The sequence below is a fragment of the Lampetra planeri genome, chromosome 27 (genome assembly GCF_965212315.1).
Source record: "Lampetra planeri chromosome 27, kcLamPlan1.2.h2, whole genome shotgun sequence".
NCBI classification, from domain to species: Eukaryota; Metazoa; Chordata; class Hyperoartia; order Petromyzontiformes; family Petromyzontidae; genus Lampetra; species Lampetra planeri.
Window position 1 is genome coordinate 6,165,339 of NC_136133.1, and position 26,757 is coordinate 6,192,095.

General features: G+C 52.9%; 1 protein-coding gene across 1 annotated transcript in view; it reads right to left on the reverse strand.

Annotated features, from left to right (window-relative positions):
• Positions 1-11,367: 11,367 nt before the first annotated feature.
• LOC144728076 (low-density lipoprotein receptor-related protein 6-like) overlaps positions 11,368-26,757 on the reverse strand; it is a 91,140-nt gene continuing 75,750 nt past the window's right edge. Inside the window, exons 19-26 of the mRNA XM_078607365.1 lie at positions 25,258-25,467; positions 24,557-24,682; positions 23,744-23,980; positions 21,251-21,358; positions 20,124-20,453; positions 16,794-16,954; positions 16,121-16,215; positions 11,368-14,006 (exon numbers count right to left, since the gene is read on the reverse strand). Of these exons, the coding sequence (XP_078463491.1) occupies positions 13,607-14,006; positions 16,121-16,215; positions 16,794-16,954; positions 20,124-20,453; positions 21,251-21,358; positions 23,744-23,980; positions 24,557-24,682; positions 25,258-25,467 (1,667 nt within the window). The 3' untranslated portion in view covers positions 11,368-13,606. The remainder of the gene's footprint in view (positions 14,007-16,120; positions 16,216-16,793; positions 16,955-20,123; positions 20,454-21,250; positions 21,359-23,743; positions 23,981-24,556; positions 24,683-25,257; positions 25,468-26,757) is intronic.

Below are 26,757 nucleotides of genomic sequence, written 5' to 3' on the forward strand. Positions count from 1 at the left end.
CGACCCAAAACCCAGCGGCTGTCGCCTCAAGGTTTTGCCAGAGATGGAGCGAAAAGCAACTTGAGCTTTCTCTCCCTCTTCCCCCGCCGGAGCATGACAGATTAAAACAGTCGAGCTAGACTTCAAACTTGACAGGCCGAGACACCCTTCAGTGTCGCAATCCGTGCGCTGTTCCGCACCGACCTGTCGCAAAGTGCCCCTTGATTGGACGGCGCTCTGTAACGCTGATTTTGGGGGTGGGGGGGGGTAGCCTGCAATCTGCTCTACTTCCTCCTGGTCCCGCGGACGTTTGTTACGGCGATGTGATTGACACGCTGTGCCCCACACCAATCTAGCTCAAGACCTGAACTGCCCTTTGCACTACCGCGTTTTCTTTTTCTTGTTAAATGTTCTCATTCATTACGGTAACCATTGCTCAAATCGGCAGTGGTTTGTTTTGCCGTGCTTTGGGACATTTTTTAAGCGAGCTGCCCATTGGACCCGCGATTAAAACCTGCACGTTCATTTTTCTGAGCTTGCGAATCAAATGCAACGTTTCCAGTGATGGCATCTGGCACCTGGAAGCCACATTGGGTGTTTATTTTTTTCTCAAGTGGCGGTTGGACTGATCCCCGCCGTCCTCCCCAACACGGCTTAAGAGAGATACACAAACTACAAGTCTCGTGCCTCCGTTCGGCGATACGTGCCCCACTGTATCTTGGCGATGCCACAAATTGCATTGGGAGCGTTTCGCGGGATGCTAATTCCCGTTTTGACGATGGCAAGCTTGGCACGGTGAGAATTTTACAACTGGGAGTGCCTCTGGCCCAGGATACGCGTTTCCACGTGGGGAGCTACAGTCGCTAAAGAAGCCGTCGCCAACGCATTTGAAATCCTAGTGACTTGCTGCTTTTGCGATTCTGCCTTGTACGGCAGTGCGTGCGCGTGTTGAACTTCTATCGTTGCCGTAAGTCAGCGGGAGCGCACTTTGGGCCCCCCCTCCGCTCGCTTAATTTGTAGTGGAACGCCGTGCCGGAGGGCCGCCACCTTGTGCTGATGACGTGCTGCTGCTGCTTCACTGTCACGTGTGTGTTGCCCAGCCTTGATTCCTGGACGCACCAATACGTGGTGGCTGGCTGAATTGAACCCTTTAGTCAATCGATTTTTTTGTTTACCCCCGCGCCCTGCCGCCTTTGATTTAATTGGATGGTATAGAGGTAGTGGAGCGAGTGGCGCGGGAGGCAAGGATATAATTTTGAAGGCTAGTTGAGAATTTAAAAAAAAAATGCAGATTCAGAATGTTTGTGGTCTTAAACATTTGCGCGTTGCTTTGAATAAAGGTGTAAATGGAACGAGATTGTTTTCACGCGTCTGCTGCTTTTCGTTTGGGAGTGACGGTGTGAACTGGACGGTGCAATGGAACGCAAATGTAGATGGGGCGACGGGCGGCATTGGAGTTGTAAATGCTCGTCGTCAAACGGTGCACCGAGAAATCAATGCCACGGAGGGTTGGGTGGGGAAGTGTGGTAAATCGGCCATGGTACGTACGTTGGAAAATCTTTCTTTCTGAAGTAGCCCACCGTGATAAAATCGGGAGGTGCGGGGGGGGGGAAACACAACCTAAACAAGCAATTCCGAAGAAAAATGAGTCCATCCAGATGACTTAAAAGTGCCCAGCTCCAGTGGCTTCCTAATATGGGAAGGGAAGAGCGTCTGAAAGGGCGCTATCCAGTGACCGTCTTTGTTCGAACGGTGATCCACAATTTTCGCTGTGGTGCAGCACTTCTCTTCATCCTGCTGTCTGGAGACATTTTCTTGAGTGGATGCGAGTTGGGCAAACACATTTATTAAAAAGTCTATTTAATTAAAACTGACACCTTTTTTACAAGGAGTCATGTTTGCATTGACCACAATACCTGCGGTCGGAATGCAAACAAAAAACACACAACTCTGATAATGTATGCACTGTCCTTGAAGTTGATTGGTCCACACCCGAGACAGCTTTCCTTAGAGCCTAGTCTCACATGTTGTTGGACAAGATGACGCCAAAAGGCGCACAACTCAAAGACAATGCACCATCAGAGTATGAGAGCTCGGGGTAAGCATTTACACCATTGGAACCTCCTTTGCCAGTAGCAAAATGATAATTGGGTTTTTACCCTTGTATCTGGCAACAAAACTGACACCTTTTTTTACAAGGAGTCATGTTCTGGTCCAACACCAGGGTGAGACTAGGCTCTAAGAAAAGCTGTCTCGGGTGTGGACCAATCAACTTCAAGGACAGTGCATACATTATCTGAGTTGTGTTTTTTGTTTGCATTCCGACCGCAGGTATTGTGGTCAATGCAAACATGACTCCTTGTAAAAAAAGGTGTCAGTTTTGTTGCCAGATAAAAGGGTAAAAAAAACAATTATCATCTTAAACTGTATTTCTTTTGTCAACGGGTGACAACGAGCATGAAAACCCCGAGATTTGAAAAATAATTTCGGCGGCGCCTCCCCGCTCCGTAGACATTCGGCGAATGGAAGTTACCTTTGAGTCGAGATGCAATATCGGCACCACGTGTTTTAACGCAAGCAAAAAATGTTTTTTTTATCATCAGTTAACTTCTCGCACGCATTGTACAACCACGCGCGTGAAAAGCTTGCACAATAACAATACACCGCATTCCGAATTCACAATCTCCCCCCCACACACACACACCCCACCTCGCAACTTTGAGTGGGTTGCAAATCCAGGTGCAAGTATTGCCTCCCTTCATTTTCTTTTGCAAAATCATTTCACTCGCAAAATCTGGGAGCATCCTCTTACTCTTTGGGTCTTTCGGTAAAGCCACGAAGATAGTAAAATAAAAAAATAAAATCACGTTTCGATCGCAGCACAAGCAATCGTCTTCAGGTGGAAAATTACAGCAGTCCGATTTCTTCCTGCCTCAGCAGTTGTGATCGAAACGTCGTGATTTTTTAAACTATTTTTCTATCTACGTGACTTTACCGAAAGACCCAAAACAATATGAATTCGTGCAGTCACGAAAGCTTCAAGTCGAGATCTGGGAGCGTCTAGATTTGAAGCTTTCGTGACTGCAAGGATTCATATTCTTGGTTTTTTTCGGTAAAGTCACGTAGGTAAAAAATGTAAATTTATAAAAGTAAAATAAAATCACGACGTTTCGGAGGCAACACAAGCTTCCGTCTTGATTTTTATTTTACTTTTATTAATGAAAACGTTTTACCTATGTGACTTTACCGACAAAACCCAAGAATATCTTGGAGCATCGTTAAACCCACGTGGACGACCATGGGAACCTCATTTGCCAGTAAAAATATAATTGTGTTTTTTTACCCTTCTAACTGGCAACAAAACTGACACCTTTTTACAAGGAGTCATGTTTGCATAGACCACAATACCTGCAGTCATAATGGTCCAACCCATGTGAGACTAGCCTCTAAGGAAAGCTGTCTCGGGTGTGGACCAATCAACTTCAAGGACAGTGCATACATTATCAGTTATGTTTTTTGTTTGCATTATGACTGCAGGTATTGTGGTCTATGCAAGCATGACTCCTTGTAAAAAAGGTGTCAGCTTTGTTGCCAGATAGAAAGGTAAAAAAAACAATTATATTTTTTACTGGCAAAGGAGGTTCCAATGGTGTAAATGCTTACCCCGAGCTCTCATACTCTGATGGTGCGTTGTCTTTGAGTTGTGCGCCTTTTGGCGTCATCTGGTCCAACCCATGTGAGACTAGGCTCTAAGGAAAGCTGTCTCGGGTGTGGGCCAATCAACTTCAAGGACAGTGCATACATTATCAGAGTTATGTTTTTTGTTTGCATTATGACTGCAGGTATTGTGGTCTATGTAAACATGACTTCTTGTAAAAAGGTGTCAGTTTTGTTGCCAGATAGAAGGGTAAAAAAAAACACTTACCACGTGGACGAGTCGCAAGAAACCAGTCTTCTTAGGTTTTTTCGGTAAAGTCACGTAGAAAGTAAAATAAAATAAAAACAAAAATCACGACGTTTCGGAGGCAACACAAGTCTCCGTCATCAGGTGGGACCGTCACAGCCAGATTAGCTGTATCAAGTGAGGCAATGATTCAAGATGTAATCCCTTAAAAGCGAGTTGAGGGGGGAGGGAGAGGGAGGGGGGAGCTCATCAGACTATGGTAGCCAATGAAAGGAACGTATCGGGAGGGAGGGGGGGCGAGGCCAAAAGGGTGGGCGATGGACGTGGAAGCGCTTGTGCGCAAGCGGCCAATTACTGCACACGCCAACACAATGGAGAGAGAGGGGGAGGGGGGGTCTGATACACATGATAGACAAAAGAACGAAAATGCCCATGTTTATACCAATGCTGGCTGAACAATGAAGAGAGTACTGTTAAAATAACTGGGGATGTTAACACTCGGTAAAGTACAGTAAAATAGTGCCTGTCAGATAAGATGGTCCAAAAAATTTGTGATTAAGTCTTTTTTGCGTGGTTGATAACATCTTTCCAATGATTACTAAGTTTGTACCCATCATCACGGTTGAAATTATGTCTGTGTTTGTATATTTGTATGGCTTCGTGTACCCATCATCATTTTCGTTCTTTTGTCTATCATGTGTATTAGACCTCCCCTCCTCCTCTCTGCCCATTGTGTTGGCGGGTGCAGTGGCTGGCCGCTTGCGCACAATCGCTCCATTGTGTTGGCGTGTGCAGTAATTGGCCGCTTGCGCACAAGCGCTTCCACGTCCATCGCCCACCCTTTTGGCCTCGCCCCCCCTCTCTCCCGATACGTTCCTTTCATTGGCTACCATAGTCTAATGAGCTCCCCCCTCCCTCTCCCTCCCCCCTCAACTCGCTTTTAAGGGATTACATCTTGAATCATTGCCTCACTTGATACAGCTAATCTGGCTGTGACGGTCCCACCTGATGACGGAGACTTGTGTTGCCTCCGAAACGTCGTGATTTTTGTTTTTATTTTACTTTCTACGTGACTTTACCGAAAAAACCTAAGAAGATGATTCCTTGCAGTCACGAAAGCTTCAAATCTAGAAGAAACCAGTCGTGGTGCGATCTGTAATAAAATAGTTTTTTATTTAAAATCTGTATGTATAGCAATTATTTACACGATTGTGTTTTCTCTCTCTCTCTCTTACATTGTCGACGCAAACTCCCAACGCGGAACGCGGACGCTTTCACCGATAAGACATCACCAGCGTGAGGGCCGCCACACATTTGAAACCATTGTTGGGTTTGTGACAGCAGCACCATGATGATGATGACCATGTTGGGGCGGGGGGGGGTGTTTTCACATGTTTGTATTGTTAGGGAGGAGACCGCGGCTCCTTGCAATGTAGAGGACACCGAAACCGAGACTCCGACACAGCCCGACTCGAAACCGCCCCCACTAATTCCACGCCTCCCCGCCAACACCGCCAAGAGCTTAACATCTGTTCTGGGCTCCGCGGTGGCTGGGCTCGAGTTTCATTTTCTTATCGGAGCCCTGGCTGCCGTCCTCCTCTCACTCACTTCTGTCCCAATCGCCTCCGTTCCAGCACATAGTAGGGGGGGGGGGGGGCACGGGGCGAGGGAGGTCACCCTGGATTCGCGTTGACATCTTGGTCGGGTGGACAGCCACCGTGACCCCATTGTCTGGGTTTGTCCTTCACCCACCCAGCAGAGGATTGATGAAAAGGGCTGTGAATTATGACTGAAAAATGGCGATTGCCTTAAATACAATTCGTAACTGTTTTTTTCGCGTTTAGTTTGTTGTCCCCCCCCCCACACACCTCCTATTAGCACGGTTGGCTACGTACGGAGCGAAACAAGTTCAACACACGTACTTAAGACGTTCAACATACGCACTTTCCAAACTCTTTTCGAGTAAGTTCTCGCACCGGCGCTTTAACGGAGATGTTTCACGACCAATAAACGTGCTTTAGTGTGCTTGGCAAGGCTGAGAACTTGACATTTATGGTTGCAGCAGCAGTATTAGCGGGGTGGTGGCCTACTGCTTGCCATATACAATATTTAGCCCCCCCTCCCCTCTCTCACAATCGCACTGGTCAATGGTGTCAACGTCAGACAGCACTTCCCCAAAAAGCCAAACCTGCCGAGACGAGATAACGCTCTGGACGTAGCCACACACTGCCTAACTATGCATTATGTATGCAGACAAAGACCCCCCCCTGTATAGCCTGAACAGATTGTTGGAGCAAGTGCTGTTAGCGAGCACCTATGAAGGCCAGTCAACACAACGCCCGGTCGCCTTTGTCTCCCCAGTGGCGATGTTTATACACCGCACCAGGTACTCATTTGAGGCCGAGTCGACCTAGGGGAGGTCCGGGACCGGTTCAGATAACCGTCACCGGCGTCGGCCGCGAGCGGGAATCGAACCCGGATCGCCGGGTTCATAGCGCAGCGCGCTAACCGCTACACCACCGCTCCCCACTACACTGTGCATGATAGACACACACACACGCGCACTATTATACAACATTAAACACACCGTCCGTCGCGCTCACCCCACAGCCCCCCCTGTAACAGGAAAATTAAATATAAAACAATGATGCTTGGGGGCGACAGTCCAAGTGTTCTTCAGAACAGAGCACAAGATGAACTGCTCGACACGCACGCTCGCACACACACGCACGCACACACACACGCACGCACACACACACGCACACGCACGCACGCACACGCACGCACACACACACACACGCACACACACACACACGCACGCACACACACACACACACACGCTCGCACACACACACACACGCTCGCACACCCACACACGCTCGCACGCGCTCGCACGCACGCATACACACGCACGCTCGCACACACACACGGTGTCGTATCGTATTCTGGAGCAAGGCAACGTGAGCAGCGATGCGCCCGATCTGTCGACGCCGAACCTTTTGCCGTTTAACATCGTACAATCGTGTTCTCGTTGCGTTGTCAATGTCGCACGGAGCATATGAACATCGTCCCACGCTGGCGGAAGGATGAGGGGACACACACACCCACTTTAACTGGCCCAGAGCCGAGCGATTGTGCCGTAACACTGAACATCAGCGCCAACACTTTGTTAAGGAAACCTCCGGTTGGCAGGGTTGGCTACGTACGGCGCGAAAGAAGTTCAACATACACACGGTTGGACCTGAAGATTCGCACGGCCAACGCAAGCTACATCTGTACATATATGTGTATATACAGGGCGCTTCAAAAAAATATTAACACTTATTATGGGACTATCGTTTTTAATGGAAAAAGAACGGATAATATATTAACATGAAAACAAATGTGATGTTAATAGCTTCAAAAAGTCAAAGGGTCTCTACTTGTTCGCCATCGTTGTCAACGCGTGCCTGGAATGTTCTCCAGGTGGTCTCCAAAACTCGGAGGCGGCAAATTTCTTGTGGCGTTGTTGCAAATTTCTCAGGAGTGTTCACATTTTTCTGAATCACCCTGTAACATCCAACCTCCAGTAGGGCTCCTTCTTCCTAAACGAAGACGGATGTCCATTCATCCCCGAACGCGCGACCTCTTGTGGCGACAGCGTTTCGCATACGAACCAGCAGCCCGTGCTGCCGTACACCGGCGTCGAGCGATTTGTTTGATCTTGATTTGACGGTTTCGTGACCGCAGGAATCCATACTCTCTCTGGTTCTATCGCTAAAGTACTTGCTCATTTCTCCAGCCCCACCCGTCCCTGCACGCCACAAACCCCCCTACCCCTCCTCTCCCCTGTGAACTCCTGCAGCCAAACTCTTTCCACTCCCTTCCCTCCCCCCCTCCCGTGCCTATATGAAGCCACATCGGCAGAACAGTTTTTTTTCTCACCTGAAGACGGACGCTTGTGCTGCGACCGAAAGGTGTTTTTTAAAATCCTTTATATTAAGTTCGCTTGCTTGCTTGCTTGCGTGCGTGCTTGCTTGCTTAGGACCGTGCAAATCTTTCGGTCGTTTTTTAACCCACTTCCCGTGATCCAATCGAGCTGACATTTTGCACACAAACTCGTTGTGCGTGACAATTAATGTTCGTGAAAATTTTTTCCCAAAATTTTACACTTTTTAGGACAAAAATATATTTAATCACCAATTGCTTAATGGTGCAATGCAATCATCTGACCCATAGGTGGCAGCCATCTCAAGCCAGAGGACAAGAGGACTCTAGCCGCCACGCATATAAAAGATTTAGTGAAAAACTTTGTTTTTACGGGTTATACTTATTTTCTATCTACGTGACTTTACCGATAGAACCAGAGAATATGATTTGTTTGATCTCCGCGGATCACGAGGGGGGCGGGGGGGGGGCACGGGGAGGGGGGCCCCATTCCTGCGAGGGTCCGCCGCGCTCCGCTTCGAACGTAGACCCCCCCCCCCCCGACTGGGATGCGCAACTCGCCGCAGGAGTTCACGAGTCGAGACGGGGGTGGGTGGGGGGGGCTGGGCGATGCGTCCCAAAATAATGAAAAAAATAAGAGACGGATATCCGAGACGTTTAAATGCGGCCGCCAAGAAAAAAGCTCGGCAGCCAATCGCCCCCTGCATCAGATCCGTGGTGTGACGCAAACGGAAGGGTCGGAAACGTCACAATCACGACGACGGCAAAAAAAATCTGACATCGTTTACGAACAAACAAATACGGCCGTGCTGTCCACAACAGCAGCGCTCTCCCGTGGGATAGTCCACAAATACCGCTGCTCCTTCGCGCCCCCCCCATGGCTGCCCCTCGCCGCATTGGGGCTCAAAGTTGCTACACGGGACGGCGATCAACGTTGCCACTTGAACGACGCAGTTAGAAAGCGTCAGCGGGCCGCCGCCGTCGCTTCCTTCCTTCTGCCCGATCCCACACAAGAGGTTGAAGGGTCGACATCTGACCTTCGAGGACTGCCCTTGCAGCATCTCATCGTCTGGCGTTAGGGTCTTGTAATATTAATAATGAACCCTTTGTTGAGAACCCTTCCGCGCCCCCAAGGAGGTTTGAATGCGTACGGGAGTCGGCGTGCAAGAGGGACGTTCGCTGGAGTGTCCTCGCTCGCTGCTGGACAGAGGAAATGTTAGGTAGGACCGACCCCAAAACCGCTGCTTTGCGAGTGGCAATAACACAGAGATGATGTACTCGAACTCCCCTCTAGCCAACCGTTGACAAAGACGCCGACATCCGCCGGTGATGGCTGGGCACGCGAACTTAAGACGCGCGGTAATTTTTGCTCCCGCCCTGCCGAGTTACTTTTCCACGCATCCTCGGTTGACGAGCAATAACTTTGGCTTCTAGCGGTTTCGAGATGCTCATTTAAAAGTTGCGAAAGTCAAAACGGTTCAGGCAAATGCAGCGGGGAGCACGAAGGCAACGATGACTCGCCCGCGCGCGAGGCAATAAGGCAGAAAAACACGGCGAGAGTGATGAACAATACTCTTAGTTTTTTCGGTAAAGTCACGTAGGTAAAATAATCATACAGCAAATCTGGCTGTGACGGTCCCACCTGATGACGGAGACTTGTGTTGCCTCCGAAACGTCGTGATTTTTTATTATTTTATTTTTTATTAATTTTAATTTCTTTTTTTTACCTACGTGACTTTACCGAAAAAAACTAAGAGTATGGATCCTTGCATTCACGAAAGCTTCAAATCTAGAAGTGATAAACAATCTCCGCCGAGTCTAAACCCGCCCGCCCGTTCGTTCAACAACAAAAAAACACGAGGATTGAAACGCAACTCCGTCGAAAGAGCAACGCGTTAATATTATTGGCACCTTTTGCGAGAGAATATCTAGCGGGTAAGTGCATTTGGCAAAGGGGCTTTGTAGGTTACTTGATGAGCTTTAGAGAGACGGCGAGTGACAGACGAGGGGAGGGAAGTACGTGGCAATATAAAGTACGAGTGACGAATCGGCACGTTCTGTTTACGTGACAAAACTTACGAACTGGCTGTGTCGGGTGGTGGCAGGTTTAACGACACATTTATATATATTTACGCGATCTAACCCAGAAAAAAAACCTACATTAAATTTCGCGGAAATATACACAAACACGTTAAGGTTTGAGTCGAGAATTCTCTTTAGATTAAATGTTCACAAGCAGTTTGAGGGCGACGGAAATGGATTTTTCAAATGACAGTTGCCATCAAATTTGTGCCACCGCTTGATTGTTTAGAATTGCGGTTAATCCAAAAATAACCGTTTTTTGCGGATTTCGAGGCCAAAAAACACTAATGTTGGTGTAAATTATTTTTTAGTTAAGAAAACTAAGCTCGTCAATGAACAAAACTGATACTAACGATAAACACTTTCCTGCTCCCGTGCAGAAGACTCGACCAACCAAGTTGATGACAGCAGAGCGACGCCAATCAACATCAATCAAAATCCGCCCAACGTCGTAAATTAATGGCAACTACTGTACTGTAGAGGCGATCGCATGGATTTCGGATTAACCGGAGCAACGTACCGTGTTCGGTTTAAGCACGTGACTTGTCATAAACATTTCCAAGAGTAGCAATGATGTTCAACCGTTTTTAGATGATTCATTTGGGCTTAAGGGAAAATCCGCAAGTTATGAATTTACGTCAAAGTCTCCGCAAATTGGATAAACCGCACGCGGATAATGGAGAGTCTACTATACCGGAGTGTTTTTTCGCAACATACGCAACCGACCGTACTAATCGCAGGTGGGGGGGGGGGGGGCACACACCCCGCCACAAAATGCGTTGAGCAGAAACGCCCCCACCACTGCCTGCAGTCTGGATATTGACAGTGGTAAGGTGCCGCTACGGGCAAAGCCAGATTTGTTTGGGGTGGAATGCCATCGGGCATCAGGGGGCATGCCAATCGGGAGGCATACGCCGAATTTACGGTGGGGCCACGCAAATTCAAGTAGATCATTACAGATATTTTTTTCTCTCTCTCGCTCTCCAAAAGGTGCGATTTTCTTACAATCGACGCGTGCTGGAAAAACCGTTTCTCGACGGGATGAACGAGGTCCTCGGCCTTTGCTCAGCCTGCGTACGCATCGTCACGCGTTATCGCGGACTGTGCTCTACCCCCCTGTGTTGTATACCATCACGCGGTTGTTGTTCAGGAACGCGACTACTACCGCCACGTTCTAGAACAGACCGCGTACGTTCCACACCGGTTCGGATTTGACGAAACGAACCTGCAAGCGATGTCGCTGACCTTCTGCCCCTTCACACCACCGAAAGGATCCCCTCCCCTCCCACCCCCGTGTCGCCAGCAACGACGGAGGCTGCGGCCATGCCATGTGCACGGACCGGAGTGCTTTCGTACTTTCTTGAACAAAAAATTTCCAATGTTCGACGATTGCCGGCAGGTTGCTCGGTTGGGGTCACACGTGGCAATCATCGCCCGCTCCCCCCCGCCGCCCCCCTCCCCCGCCCCCCCCCTATTGGCAGCATAAGAATGCCCCTCCAGGGGTCACCGTTGCAAATGAGCCACTCGTCCTCCCCCTCTGTCTCACCGAGTTGAAACGAAAAAAATATTAACTTGGACATTATAGACGAGAGGGAAAAAAATCAGTTCAAAATCACCGCAGGTAAACAAACCCCTCTTCTCTCCCCCTTCCCACGTCGCGTGTTCATCACGTGTTCATCACATGTTCACCACGCGCTCGTCGCTGCCCTCTCTCAGCCGAGTTGGCCCGGGTCGCCACCCAAACGGAGATTTTCTTTGCTCAATGGACCCCACCTCAAAGTGGCACCCTCAAAAAGGGAGTGGGGGTGGGGTGGGGTTTGAACCTCACAACTTTGCATCGAGTTGCAAGAAACTCGCTTTTCGGAAAGCAACACGCCACGATTAAACACACGACGTGCCAATCGCGCGTCAAACGTCACGCAACGCGGGATAATAACACGGCACCACGGTTTCATTCAACAGCAGGTGACCCCGCTACAACGCGCGCGCACACACAGTGTTTTACAATACACGCACGGCGCACGGCGCACGGCGCACGGCTCGGGTCGTGCTCTCGTACGCTACGCACGAAGGGAGTTGAGAGGGTGACGCCCTGGCCCGCTAACTGGCCACTCATCGGTACTTAAAATGAATAATAAATGCGACACCCGCGCCGCGAAAGAGGTGAATGTCTCATTCAGCAGCTGTTTTTTTTTTTTGTCTCGGGCGACGGACGACCACCGTGGGACACGGCAACCAGCAACAACCCACCACGTGTTGGCTGGCAGAGCTGAGAGAGAGCAACAGACAGCAAGAGAGAGAGAGAGAGAGCGCGAAAGTCCGCAAACCTGAACCGGGCGTCCCAAAACGCCGCCCTTGTCACCGTCACGGTCAGTAGGAGAGCAAAGGGCAACTGGCAGATCGGTGACTCGCGAGAGGCTAGACGAAAGCCGTCTGGCCACCGTTATTTACAGCCCTCAAAATAAACGTTTCGCTTTTAACGTTCACGGAGTAAAAAAAAAATACTTTTTGTCATTGCACAGTGAGGATTTCTTCCAAATGAACAAGTCGGTCAGAATTCCTCGTCAAATGTTTGGGGGGGGGGGGGGGGTAGGTAAAGCGCGCTCATCCCATACGTTACAAAACAATAAACCACCCCCCCCCCCCCGCTCCACGTTTTCATCGGCGAAGGAGCGATCTCGGCAAAAACAACCGTCGCCAGACACTTTGTGGCCGAGCGGCGCAGGGTCACCGGCGGCGTTTTAATCCACGGTCTCGCAAACTTAGAGACAGAAAGAGAGAGAGAGAGCCGGCCGCTAAACCGCAGGTGTGGTGCAATAACCCCGCACACAAACACTTCCGGCAAAAGCAAGAAAACCTGTTAAGCGCGACGAACAAAAGTCGCGAAGGAACCCGTGTGGGTTCGCAGAGTCATCAGTATGCGGAATCGGTACCAGATCCCACTTCGTGGCACGTGGGATGGCACGCGGGATGGCACGGTATTAAAAAAAAAAAAGGATGTTCACGGCAGCTCTGTAATGTTCTAACAAGCTCAAACCTCGTAACCGGGGCGAAATCGCTTGCCATTCTTGCCGTAACATTTACTGCTAAAGGGGCCAAACTCAATTTAGCCAACCGGAAGCCACCTAACCAAACGGCGAGAAATTAAAAGCAGCCGCCACCGGATTGGATAACTCGGCAGCCAGCATCTCTCTGAAGCGGCACGTGGCAAGCCGCAAAACGAGGCCATTCGCAGCTCACGGCCACACGAACCAGACTCGCACGACCACACGGCGGACACTCGGCCAGCCGGCAAACCTTCCCCACACGAAGACGCACACGGTGGCGTGACGTCAGCTGCCTCGCCTAGCGTGCAGGGGCACCGTGGGTTCGATCTTGCCCGTGCACGTTCTCCCCGTGGCCGCGTGGATTTTCCTCCGGGCCCTCCAGCTTTTCCGTCCGCATTTAGAACCAGCGTGCATTCAAGAGTATTTGGCCGCTATAAAGTTCCGCGCGACGACGAGCCACTTCTCGTCGGGCTGTCTTTGTGGCAAACCAGGACGCTTCTGAAAAAGTAGCTACTTTATAGCTCAGTGGGGGGGGGGCCTTACCTGGTAAAACAAAACATAATAATTTTACTTTTTAGTTGACACACACAACTAGCCAAGGCGCACGCGCACCACTCGCCAACTCAGTTCAGCCGGGCAAGAGGCGGGCGGGCGGGCGGGCGGTCGCTCACGACGAGTCGGTGCACGGTGACGGCGGCGGAGGGCACAGGTGGAAGTAGCTCCGCTCGGTGGACGGCGACGGGGGGCAGCTGTCCTCGGCCGACAGGTACTGGCTCCAGGGCGTGGGCGGTGGAGCGAACGGCTCCGAGTCGTACGCCGCAGCCGCAGCCGCGTCGCCGCCGCCGCCGCAGTAGCGAGGCGGCGCGGCCGGCGGCCCGGGGAGAGCGACGGGCAGTGGGGGCGGCGCGCAGACCACGCCGCCCACGGAGACGGCGGCGTTGGCGGCGTGCCGGGGCACGGGGCGCCAGCCGCGAGCGGGGCCAAGCGGCACGACGGGGCAGTCGCTGTCGCACACGTCCGTGCTGTACGGCGTGGTCGGGGGGGCCACGGCGTGCGGCTTCTGATGCCTGGCGTTGCGAGGGTGTGTGTGTGTGTGGTGTGTGTGGTGTGGTGTGTGTGGTGGGTGGTGTGTGTGGTGTGTGTGGTGTGTGTGTGGTGTGTGTGGAGTGTGGGTGTGTGTGGTGTGTGGGTGTGTGGTGTGTGGGTGTGTGGGTGTGTGTGGTGTGTGTGGTGTGGTGTGTGTGGTGTGTGTGCGTGTGTGGAGCGGTGGGTGTGTGGGTGGGTGTGGTGTGTGCAGGCGTTGGTGTGTGTGGTGTGTGTGGTGTGTGTGCGTGTGGGTGTGTGGTGTGTGTGGTGTGTGTGGGTGTGTGTGGGTGGGTGTGTGGGTGGGTGTGTGGGTGGGTGTGTGGGTGGGTGTGTGGGTGGGTGTGTGTGGTGTGTGTGGTGCGTGTGGTGCGTGTGGTGCGTGTGGTGTGTGTGGTGTGTGTGGGTGTGTGGTGTGTGTGGTTGTGTGGGTGTGTGGGTGTGTGCGTGTGTGGGTGTGTGGGTGTGTGGGCGTGCGTGGAGCGGTGGGTGTGCAGGCGTTGGTGTGTGTGGTGTGTGTGGGTGGTGTGTGGGTGTGTGTGTGGGTGGGTGTGTGGGTGTGTGGTGTGTGTGGGTGTGTGTGTGTGGTGTGTGCAGGCGTTGGTGTGTGGTGTGTGCGTGCGTGCGGTGCGCGTGATTGTGAGCACGGCGAGTGCGTGTATTGCACCACGGTGGGTGGCAGTGGTGCGTAAAAGCAAGGGGGTGGGGGACGGCCACAAGAACAGAATTCACACACGACGATCATTTGCGCAACACGGCGTCCAAAACCCAAACGTGCCGAGACACACGACAAGGGGTTGATCAGGTGACCGAAATTGCCGTCGTAGCTGGACACAGCACGTCTGCACTTGCAGCAGAACGCGGATTTCCTCGCGACGCAGCTGCAAGCGGTCGCAGCGGATCCGACAGCGGCTCTCCTGGGCAGTGGCGAGTAGCCCAACGATGACATTGTCATCATCATTATTACTATCGATCGATATTAATACATTCCTGGCAACGTAACCAAAAAACCTTCGTGGTGTAACGAGATGGCGGCGGCTTCACTTCCAGTTCACCATGGAAGTCCAGTCCACAATGGAAGGCCAATTTACCATGGAAGTCCAGTTCACAACGAAAGCGCAGTTCACCATGGGAGTCCAGTTCACCATGGGAGTCCAGTTCACCATGGGAAGGGGTTGGCAACCTGCAGCTTTAGAGGCGCATGCGGCGCCCTGATGGCTTTAATGGGTGGGGTGGTCTGGTGGGGTGGGTGGGGGCGGGCCACATTGCTCCTGTGTGTATTCCCTATTGGGCAATTTACCTGTGTGTGTATATATTGCTATTTTTTGGGAAGACCGTTTCTGACACTGCACGTTTGTTTTAGCCATGGGACGAAACCGCAGAACACGGAGGAGGGGTAACGGAACGTCCGATTCCCGCAACCTCCGATTAGCACGGGTTGGCTACGCACGCCGCGAAAGACGTTCAACGGAGGCAAGTAGGCACACCAGAGGTCGCAACCGGGTACCCGATACCCGTACCCTACCCGATACCCGGCTACCCGTACCCGGCCGGGTACGGGTACCCGTTTGCGAGCCTGGTGCGGCCGGGTACGGGTAGACCGTGAGTCACTGGTGAGTAACCGTTTGTCACTCATTTCCCAACGTCTCGTCTCTTCTCACAATTCAAGTTCCTAGAATCAACCCACCCGCGCCTGCAACATGGCTTCATCCCAGAGGTCGCAATCGGGTACCCGATACCCGTACCCGGCTGGGTACGGGGGTAGGGTACGGGTAGGGTACGGGTACGGCTGGGTACGGGTACCCGTTTGCGACCCTGGTGCGGCCGGGTACGGAATCAAAACCCGTTTGCGACCTCTGAGGCACACGCACAACGCAAAATGAGGGGGTGAGGACACGTACGGACCCGCTCTCTCGCGCAAAGGGCACCCGGGGTCGGCAATCGGCAATCGAACCCAGCGGCTACCTGCTGCGAGGCACGAGCGGTTGCCGCTGCCCCGAAAACCAACCCACCAGCACACGCAACACTTTGGCAGAAGGACGCAACAACGATCGCCTTGACGATGGTGAAGGCAATGGGGTGGGGGGGGGTAGCCCACCTGTAGGCCCTGTACGTGGATGGGGTGCTGCTGTAGTTGGGGATCCCCGTGTAGCGAGACCGGTCCGTGGCAGGCGAGGGTGGAGGGTTGAGATTCTACAACGGAAGACAAAGACAAAGTTCCCGCGACATCCCACACCCCCGTAGAGCCGTTAACACAGACTGTTGGGGCAAGTTGATGTTAGTGAGCGCCTATCAAGGCTGGCAGGTCATGGGTTCGATTCCGACCTTGGACACCTGCTGTATATTTGGTGTTTGCGTGTCTCTCTCTCTCTCTCTGCCTCACCCTGTGGTCGCGTGGATTTTTCTCCGGGCCCTCCGTTTGTTTCCCCCTCAAGATTTAGCATCAACAAGCGCTTAGAACAATCGGCCAACATTAATTATGAATTTCCACGTGACGACAAGCCGCGTCGTCGAGCTATCATTCGTGGCCACGTCGCTTCTGGAAAAATACGGAGCTATATATACATAAAGAGCTCGCTGGGCCTGCACTTGGTAAGTAAAATAAGAAATAACCGAGTTAGAATTTCCACCACTTGGCTCCCCGCCGAGATCACAACCGGCGATAACGAGCACCGGTTCCTCAACGCCCATTCGAGACAGCGGCTAGAATCTGGTGGCGAGCGACTGTTGGGGTTTCCCTCCCAGCCGCCACCACCGCCCAGGGCTTTTACCGGCGGGAAGAAAGTGCCCTTGCTGGAGGAGCTGCTGGAAGAGGCGCCGGTGATGTGCGCGCGGTCGTAGGGTGGAGCCCCGTTACTGCCGCCGCCGCCGCCGCCGCCGCCCACCCCCATTAGGCTGTTGAAGCTCATCAAGGACTTTCCACGCGAGGCACCTGCGGGCGGGGGTGGGTGGGGGCGGGGGGGAGCCGAAGGGGGTCGTGGCGTTTATGAAAAACGAAAAAAATCGGCCGGCCGGTCCAGTACGGTCCGATCGGCACTGCCGCTGCGTGAAAGCTGCCCACACAAAAAAATATACAGGGAGTCCTCTACTTACGAACGAGTTAGGTCCCAGAGGTCTGTTCGTAAGTCAATTTGTTCGTAAGTCCAACTTTATTCGTGTCGTTCCCAAACACGTTGTGTGGCATTGTACACTAAACACGGGGAATGGCTTTAAAAGTTGTATAATCTCCGGTAGATGCCACTGATTCTTCACGTTCTGCAGATGTAGATGTCACTGGTTCTTCACGTTCTGTAGATGTAGATGCCACTGATTCTTCACGTTCTGCAGATGTAGATGCCACTGGTTCTTCACGTTCTGTAGATGTAGATGCCACTGATTCTTCACGTTCTGCAGATGTAGATGCCACTGGTTCTTCATGTTCTGTAGATGTAGATGCCACTGGTTCTTCACGTTCTGTAGATGTAGATGCCACTGGTTCTTCATGTTCTGTAGATGTAGATGCCACTGGTTCTTCACGTTCTGTAGATGTAGATGCCACTGATTCTTCACGTTCTGCAGATGTAGATGCCACTGGTTCTTCATGTTCTGTAGATGTAGATGCCACTGGTTCTTCACGTTCTGCAGATGTAGATGCCACTGATTCTTCACGTTCTGCAGATGTAGATGCCACTGGTTCTTCACGTTCTGTAGATGTAGATGCCACTGATTCTTCACGTTCTGCAGATGTAGATGCCACTGGTTCTTCATGTTCTGTAGATGTAGATGCCACTGGTTCTTCACGTTCTGCAGATGTAGATGCCACTGGTTTTTCACGTTCTGTAGATGTAGATGCCACTGGTTCTTCACGTTCTGTAGATGTAGATGCCACTGGTTCTTCACGTTCTGTAGATGTAGATGCCACTGGTTCTTCACGTTCTGTAGATGTAGATGCCAATGGTTCTTCGCGTTCTGCAGATGTAGATGCCACTGGTTTATCGCGTTCTGCAGATGTAGATGCCACTGGTTCTTCACGTTCTGCAGATGTAGATGCCACTGGTTCTTCACGTTCTGCAGATGTAGATGCCAATGGTTCTTCACGTTCTGTAGATGTAGATGCCACTGGTTCTTCACGTTCTGTAGATGTAGATGCCAATGGTTTATCGCGTTCTGCAGATGTAGATGCCACTGGTTCTTCACGTTCTGCAGATGTAGATGCCACTGGTTTATCGCGTTCTGCAGATGTAGATGCCACTGGTTCTTCACGTTCTGCAGATGTAGATGCCACTGGTTCTTCACGTTCTGCAGATGTAGATGCCAATGGTTCTTCACGTTCTGCAGATGTAGATGCCACTGGTTCTTCACGTTCTGTAGATGTAGATGCCAATGGTTCTTCACGTTCTGCAGATGTAGATGCCACTGGTTCTTCACGTTCTGCAGATGTAGATGCCAATGGTTCTTCACGTTCTGCAGATGTAGATGCCACTGGTTCATCACGTTCTGCAGATGTAGATGCCACTGGTTCTTCACGTTCTGCAGATATTGATGCCACTGGTTCTTCGCGTTCTGTAGATGTAGATGCCAATGGTTCTTCACGTTCTGCAGATGTAGATGCCAATGGTTCTTCGTGTTCTGCAGATGTAGATGCCAATGGTTCTTCGCGTTCTGCAGATGTAGATGCCACTGGTTCTTCGCGTTCTGCAGATGTAGATGCCAATGGTTCTTCACGTTCTGCAGATGTAGATGCCAATGGTTCTTCGCGTTCTGCAGATGTAGATGCCAATGGTTCTTCGCGTTCTGCAGATGTAGATGCCAATGGTTCTTCGCGTTCTGCAGATGTAGATGCCAATGGTTCTTCGCGTTCTGCAGATGTAGATGCCAATGGTTCTTCGCGTTCTGCAGATGTAGATGCCAATGGTTCTTCGCGTTCTGCAGATGTAGATGCCACTGGTTCTTCGCGTTCTGCAGATGTAGATGCCAATGGTTCTTCACGTTCTGCAGATGTAGATGCCACTGGTTCTTCGCGTTCTGCAGATGTAGATGCCAATGGTTCTTCGCGTTCTGCAGATGTAGATGCCAATGGTTCTTCGCGTTCTGCAGATGTAGATGCCACTGGTTCTTCGCGTTCTGCAGATGTAGATGCCACTGGTTCTTCGCGTTCTGCAGATGTAGATGCCATCACCGCCAACTATTGCGTGGCGGTTGAAGTTACGACTCTCGGTCCGAGCAGGCAACTGGACACACTGGTTAGCTTTGTTCGTATCTCTGAAAGTTCGTAGGTCGAATGTTCGTAAGTCGAGGAGCCCCTGTACAAGGAGCCGTTCGTTTCCACTTTTTGTGTTTAATTTGCTGCTGTCCCTTGTCCCCGCACCTCCGATTAGCGCGGTTGGCTACGTACTACGGAGCGAAAGAGGTTCAACATATTGTACAAACATAACGTTACGCCGGTTCACGTAAAGCAATGGGTGGGCCACGAGGTGTTTGAATCTATGGAGAAGAAGGTGGGGCTCCCCCCCACCTGCCCCCACCACTGAACAAAATTAATTCACTGACAAAAAAGAAATACACGATGCAGTAAGAATCCCTGGCGAGCCAGGGTCTGGCTAGCCAGGCCTTTTACTGCATGGCTAAATGTCACAATAGAAATGTGTTTTTACTGCCTTGCAATTAATATTACCTTTTATCTGGGCGTGTGGGATAGCTTAACGGGAAAAAACACAAACGCAGTGACCAAGCGCTGGAGCATGCAAACAAAAACTGTGGATCAAAAACTGTTGTGGAAATGGGCTTGAGAAAGCGATCATCATCGCCACGGAATGTCGGGAACTCGTGCGACAATAAACTTTTGCCGGAGCAACAGCTCGACAAGATAAAAACAAACGGTGCGATTGTCGCGCTATCGCCGTGACGAGCGCCAGCAACGGACGCGGCGTAAGATGCAACAACAAAGCAACGGAGCAGGCGACCCCACACCCGACACCATGCGCGGCATCGTGAAACGCGACGGAGAAAAAAAAACGAGCCGCGAGTTTGTGAGCAAGCGTACCGGGCTAACACGCCGTTTGTGAAAGTTCGTGGGAGTTCGTGTGAACTCGTAGCCCGACAAGCAGGCCGGGCCAACTCACCCATGTGGCAACCGCCGTGAGCGCCCGAGCGGGGCATGAAGGCCAGCGGCGTGTGCACGGGCAGCCCCCCTCCAGCGCCGCCCCCAAAGCCGCCCGCGTGGCCCCCCGGGCCCAGGTCGGCGCCGACGATGACCCCGGCGGTGCCGCCGATGCCGCTGACGACGCCGCCACCGCCGCGACGCCGCTGTCGCCGCCCGCGCAGACACAGCAGGTGCTGGCACACGAAGCAGGCGCCGGCGACCATGACGAGAGCCAGGAAGACGACGCCCACCACCGAGCTGATGGTGTAGCCGGCCGGCACGTGGCTGGACGGCGGCAGCGGAGTCAGCGCTGGAAGAAGAGACATCGGCGTCATGTTCGCGTGCGCACGCACGTACACACGCACGCACGTACACACGCACGCACGTACACACGCACGTACACACGCACGCACACACGCACGAACGTACGCACTCACGCACACACGCACGAACGCGCGCACGGACGCGCGGCCGAGCGTCGGCCTGCAAGCGCTGCCCAACTGTCCGTCGCCCGACGACCAAGGAGGCGGGGGAGAAATAGATGGCCGTCGGCGGAAGTTGTTCACGGCTCCGTGAGCGCGCCCCCATTTCACGCGCTCGCTCCGTTTGTGGCAGGCAGCCCATCTAGCGAGCAGGGGGGTAGGGTCAGAGGTCGCAAACGGGTTTTGATTCCTTACCCGTACCCGTACCAGGGTCGCAAACGGTCGCAAACGGGTATCGGGTACCCGATTGCGACCTCTGGGATGAAGCCACGTTGCAGGCGCGGGTGGGTTGATTCTAGGAACTTGGATTGTGAGAAGAGACAAGACGTTGGGAAATGAGTGACAAACGGCGACTCACCAGCGACTCGCGGCCTTCTCACTCATTGGTTGGGGTGAGTCACGTGCGGCTACCCGTACCCGGCCGGGTACGGGTAGCCGGGTATCGGGTACCCGATTGCGACCTCCGGGTAGGGTAGAGGTGTGGTTTGCGTCCCCGAGACTGCATGCGAGAATGCTAAGAAGCCCCCCCGTCAACCTTCCCACTCGACCGAGCGAGCGATTTGCTGTGGCGCCCCAAACCGCGAACGCCGCCGCCGCCGCCGCCGCCCCCCGCCACCAAACTCACGGCAGGCGTCTTCGTCAGAGGCGTCCGGGCAGTCGGCGGCGCCGTCGCAGCGCTGCCGACGCAGCAGGCACTGCCCGCTGCCGCACTGGAACATGTCCCCCGGGCACTCTTGCCACCACAACAAAATCAACAAGAACAACAAGAACGACAAAAACAACAAATTCAATAAAAACCAGAAAATCAACAAAATAAAACAAAAACGACATAAACAACAAAAACAACAAAAACAACATAAACAACCACAGCGACAACGTCGACCGTCATTCGCCAATAAGTGGCGGTGACGTCACCACCACGGCGCTTGCCGCCAACACAGCAGCCACGGCAATCGCCCGCACCGGAAGAACAATTGAAACTCAACTCACGATACGACACTTGTTATGTTACCAGGTAGGGGCCCCCACCGAGCTACGTCGCTCTTATTCTAGAAGCGACCTGGCCGTCACAAACGATAGTTCGACGAAGTGGAAATTTATAGCAGCCAAAACACTCTTAAACGCAGAACAAGCGGACTGCTCCACTCAGCGACGACCCGGGATGCCGCGGAATGGCTTACAAAATAAAAGAAAGTACTCAATCATTGGCTTCTTTTTTTACTTTTACTCCATACAGAACGGAGAAGCGAAAAGAGACGCCGGGAAGGGGGGGGGCGGGGGGAGTTACTCGTTCATCAACGGCGGGCCTGGCGTAGTGTTGGCCGCCCCCAACCCCGTGGCAGCTTTCGTAGGTTCTCGCCGACACCACTTTACGTTTATCGTGCGCGTCCATCACCCATCACCAACACGACGGTCGCCGCATCATCATCGCGAGGCGCTTTGGGATGCGCTCGTGTGGCCGTCTGGAACGCTCTTCCTTCCGATATTAGGAAGCCACTGGGAGCTGCACACTTTTAAATCGTCGTCTAGATTGACAAACCCAATTCTTTTAAAACCGCTTTTTGCGTTTGATTTTTTGTCCTTCCCCCGCACGCACCTCCGATGAGCACGCTTGGCTACGTACGGTGCGGAAGAAGCTCAACATGCGTACAGGCTGCCTTCAATAAATACACGAGTGTCGCCGTCGATGGACGGCTGTCCGGCGAAGGAGCACACGGGATTGGCCAAGTCTCCGCGAGGGGCACAAAGCGCACAAAACGCGTTGCCTGACAACGCGTTGGTAGCAAAACTTAACCGTGTTGGACTACGGTGCCCTTTGCTGCGCTGCCCTCTGCTGCCCACAACGCCTACTGCACACGTGTTTAGCGCACAGCGGGTCACTCATCCCGTCACCGTCCAGGCTCAACCCCTACAACGGTGGCTAAAGAAGTTCAACATACACACACTTCGACATACACACACACTGGCGGAGCCAGTGGGGGGGTGGGGTGGCACGTGCCCCCCCACCCCAATGATCCGATCAAAATCCCTAATTTCGATCGGATCATTGGGGTTTATTAGTAATAAATCAGCATGTTGCGACCCCCACTGCCACTGTGTAGCATATTATGACGTGCCAGGGACTCTATGAGATGATAGGACAATAGTCTGAGTCCATAATTGGCAATAAGTAACGGCAAAGCGGTTATAAGTGACTGACAGAATTGTGTGCAAGTTGCGTCTACAGTACACGACTTCCCTGAAGGCATCAACAGCTTCAGCGAGCGCGATGCCGATCACACAACGCGGTTCGAATTCGACCCTCGATCGATGGCTGCGCCATCGCCGCACACGTGTCGAATATAAAGCAAGGGACAAGTCCTCACTTACTAACAACTCCTCTATCATGTCTCATTGCTGGAGGGGTTGCCCACCCACCCTACCTGAACACCCTGGCTCCGCCATTGCACACACGTACTACACGGGGAGAGGCCGTTACCCTTTGGTTCTTTCGGTAAAGTCACGTATAAAGATAAGATAATAAATTAAATACTAGCATACGACGTTTCGATTGCAACACAAGCAAGCATCATCAGGTATAAATGAAATGCCTATGTTTGTTCTCTCTCTATGTATCTCTGTGATATCTGTCTGCTTACATGTCTGTCTATATGTCTCTGATTGTGTTTTATCTCTCAAATTTAGCATTATCAGGAAGAACGTAATCAACCAGGTAGGGTGTTGACTGTTATGTTATCCGACTCTCTGTTATATTACATTTCTAAGTATACTAGATTTGTGTTTCTATTTCATTTATACCTGACGACGATTGCTTGTGTTGCAATCGAAACGTCGTAGTATGCTGGTATTTAATTCATTACTTTATCTTTACACGTCACTTTACCGAAAGAACCAAAGAGCAATTCCTGCAGTCACGAAAGCTCCAAAATTAATTCTAGATTTGATACAGCTGTCGTGGCTGTGACGGTACCACCTGAAGACGGAAGCTTGTGTTGCCTCCGAAACGTCGTGATTTTTATTTTATTTTTATTTTATTTTACTTTTTAATGTTTTTACCTACGTGACTTTACCGAAAAAACCTAAGAATACTCCAGAGTTAGGTTCGAGGGGCCGTTACCGTAGCAACTGCTCTCGTCGGACATGTCCTGGCAGTCCGAGTCGCCGTTGCAGTGCAGCGCGGCATCCACGCACTGCCCGCTGCGACACTGGAACTGGGCGTCCGAGCACAGGGGGCAGTCGCGCTCGTCGCTCTGGTCGTCGCACTCGGCGTACCCGTCGCAGCGCCACGCCAGCGGGATGCAGTCGATCTCGCCCGTCCAGCACGCAAACTGCTCCGCGCTGCACGTCGGGTGCTCTGCGTGGGGGGCGACGGGGGGGTTATAACTGTTCATCAGCGGCGACCGGCGGGTGCGGCGGTCGGTCCACTGCGTGCACCGCTACATATTTATATCATCATCAAAGCAAAGTTCCAACACGGGCACCGCCGATTAGCACGGTCGGCTACGTGCGGTTTTTGAAAGGAGACGCAACACACGCACGGCCGTGTTGTGCGGGTACGGCGCATGACGCGGGACAGAACGGAGACTCTGGGGTGTGGCTGGGACACGTGCCGAGCATGGAACCAGAGCTCCACAGCGATAGCTGCCCTACGGCGGGCACCGCAACGGAAGAGAGACCACGGCGGGGCAGGCCGTAGACCATCTGGCGACGGCACCGTTCAAGACCAACTAAAGACCATGGGGGGGGGGGGGGGGGGGCTGTCTTGGGGTGAAGCAGAGAAAGCTGCCTTGTTGCGGCCTTATGCTGCACGCATCGCCATATTGACGCGATCCAACCGAGGGGAGAAGAAAACGAGCCGTCGTCATTATTCCGTGCGGAACTTTGCCTTCGCGTTCCGTCGCTCGCGCGCGCGAGCGAGCGCCACCCTCACCCCCACACGTGAGCTCGTTCTGCAGCAGCACGAGGTGAACGGGGCAGGAGCACCGCGTGGTGCCATCCCCCTTGACGATGCAGATGTGGGAGCAGCCGCCGTTGTCCCCAAAGCACGGGTGGCTCCCTGCGGTCCGAGCCACGTGGTGGGTGGAGGGGGACGGGGGGGGACGGGGGGCGACAGGCGGGTGGGCACAACGGGTGAGCGAGGAGCAACAGAGACGCGGCGAGCGGGAGACGGAGCGGCACCAGACTACGCGGCGAGGAGGCGTTGCGATTGGTCCGTCAAATCGACCGTCACCCTGCTCTCTTGTAAACTTTGGGGAGTTTTTTTTGCTTTTGTAAATTTGGTCACCCAGACCACGCGGCGCTTGCAAATGAAAGGAATGGCGGGGGTTGAGCTGGGATGCATCTGTGAGGAGGGCAAACTGGCGAAAGGAGTGCACGCGCTGGGGTTGAGTCTGATGGGGGGGGGGGGGGGACAGGCTGTGACCAGTCGTTATTTCTTCCTAAATGAACACGGAAATCATTCATTGCGCGTAGCCGGCGAAGGGCCGTTGCCGCCAAACGTACGACCTCTTAGCGATGACAGCATTCGCGTAAACTGCCCTTGCCGCTGCTGTACACCGGCGTCGAGCGATTTCCTTGATCCACGGATCACGGGGTGGGGGGGGTGGGTGGGGATGGGTGGGTGTCACTCACGGTAATGGGCGAGGGGCATCTCGTGAGCGGTCAGCACGTCGGTGAGGTAGGGCATGCGCCCCTGCACCTTGGTGCGACCTCCGCCGCCCTCCTTGGCCACGCGCTCCATCAGCTGCTGCTGCCGGTCGATCCAGTAGAGGTGAGCACCGAACACGGCGAGCCCCACGGGCTGCAGGATGTTCGACTCCTCCAGCACGATGCGGTTGGCCCCTGCGGCGGTGGCAGTGGCAGCAGCAGCAGGGGCGGACGCACACGCACGCACGCACACAAAGCTCAAAGTTCTCCCCCCCCCACAAAACGTGTAGCCTTAACCGACTGTTGTTGGGGCGAGTGCTGTTAGCGAGCGGCGCCTACGAAGGCCGGCACGGGCACACGACCGGGGGGGCGGGTGGGGCCGGCAACCACACCCGGCCGCTTTTGTCTCCCTCTGTGGCGATATTGACGCTGTGTTTGCCGTCGGCCTCCCCCCCCCCCCCCTCTCCGTCAGTCATTCTAACAATGGTCCTCTAGCCACCTCAAGTCTTCGGTATCAGTTGGGGACGTGACGATTAACGCACCCCCACCACCCCTACCCCCCGCACCCCCCCAGCCCCCCACTTCCGCTCCACCAACAGACGATCCAATGAATAGTCCCGACTGGAGGATGCGATCAGACTCCACAACCCATTTCTTTTTTCTCTCTCTCGTCAGTTTGTACGGTTTAGTTCGCTCAACCAGCCTTAACGTAACATCTAAAGAAATAGCGGCGGACTATTGGCACAAACGACAAGTACTCAAACCTCACAAACAATTCAGTGGTTGTGCTTTCGCTACGTTGTCCACACCTGAAGGACACTTGTGTTGCGCCCGAAACGTCATCATTTAATTTAGTTGTTTTCATTTATTTTATTTGATTTTCTAACCTACGTGACTTTACCGAAAAAACCAAAGAGTATGAATTCCTTGCAGTCAAGAAAACTTCAAATCTAGAATCGTAAGAATCGATTCAGCGTCGTCAGTTTGGCAACGTCACCGGGGCGTGGAGGAGGGGGGGGCAGAGGTCGCAACCGGGTACCCGATACCCGTACCCTACCCGATACCCGGCTACCCGTACCCAGCCGGGTACGGGTACGGGTACCCGTTTGCGACCCTGGTGCGGCCGGGTACGGGTACGGGTAGGCCGTGAGTCACTGGTGAGTAACTGTTTGTCACTCATTTCGTTTAGGGTACAGGTAGGGAACGGGTACCAGTACCCGGCTGGGTACGGGTACCCATTTGCGACCCTGGTGCGGCCGGGTACGGGTAAGGAATCAAAACCCGTTTGTGACCTCTGGGAGGGGGGTGTTTCCCCCACCCCCTGACGCTAAGAGATACCTGCAAAAATGTTAAACCGAGGAAACTTTCCAAGACCTCTTGATTTCACAAACAAGGGGGGAAAATCCTGGCATGCGACGTGGCCACCCGCCGCGGCACGGGTCTCGACAACGCCGTCGCCAGGAATAACATCAAAGCCCGCACATC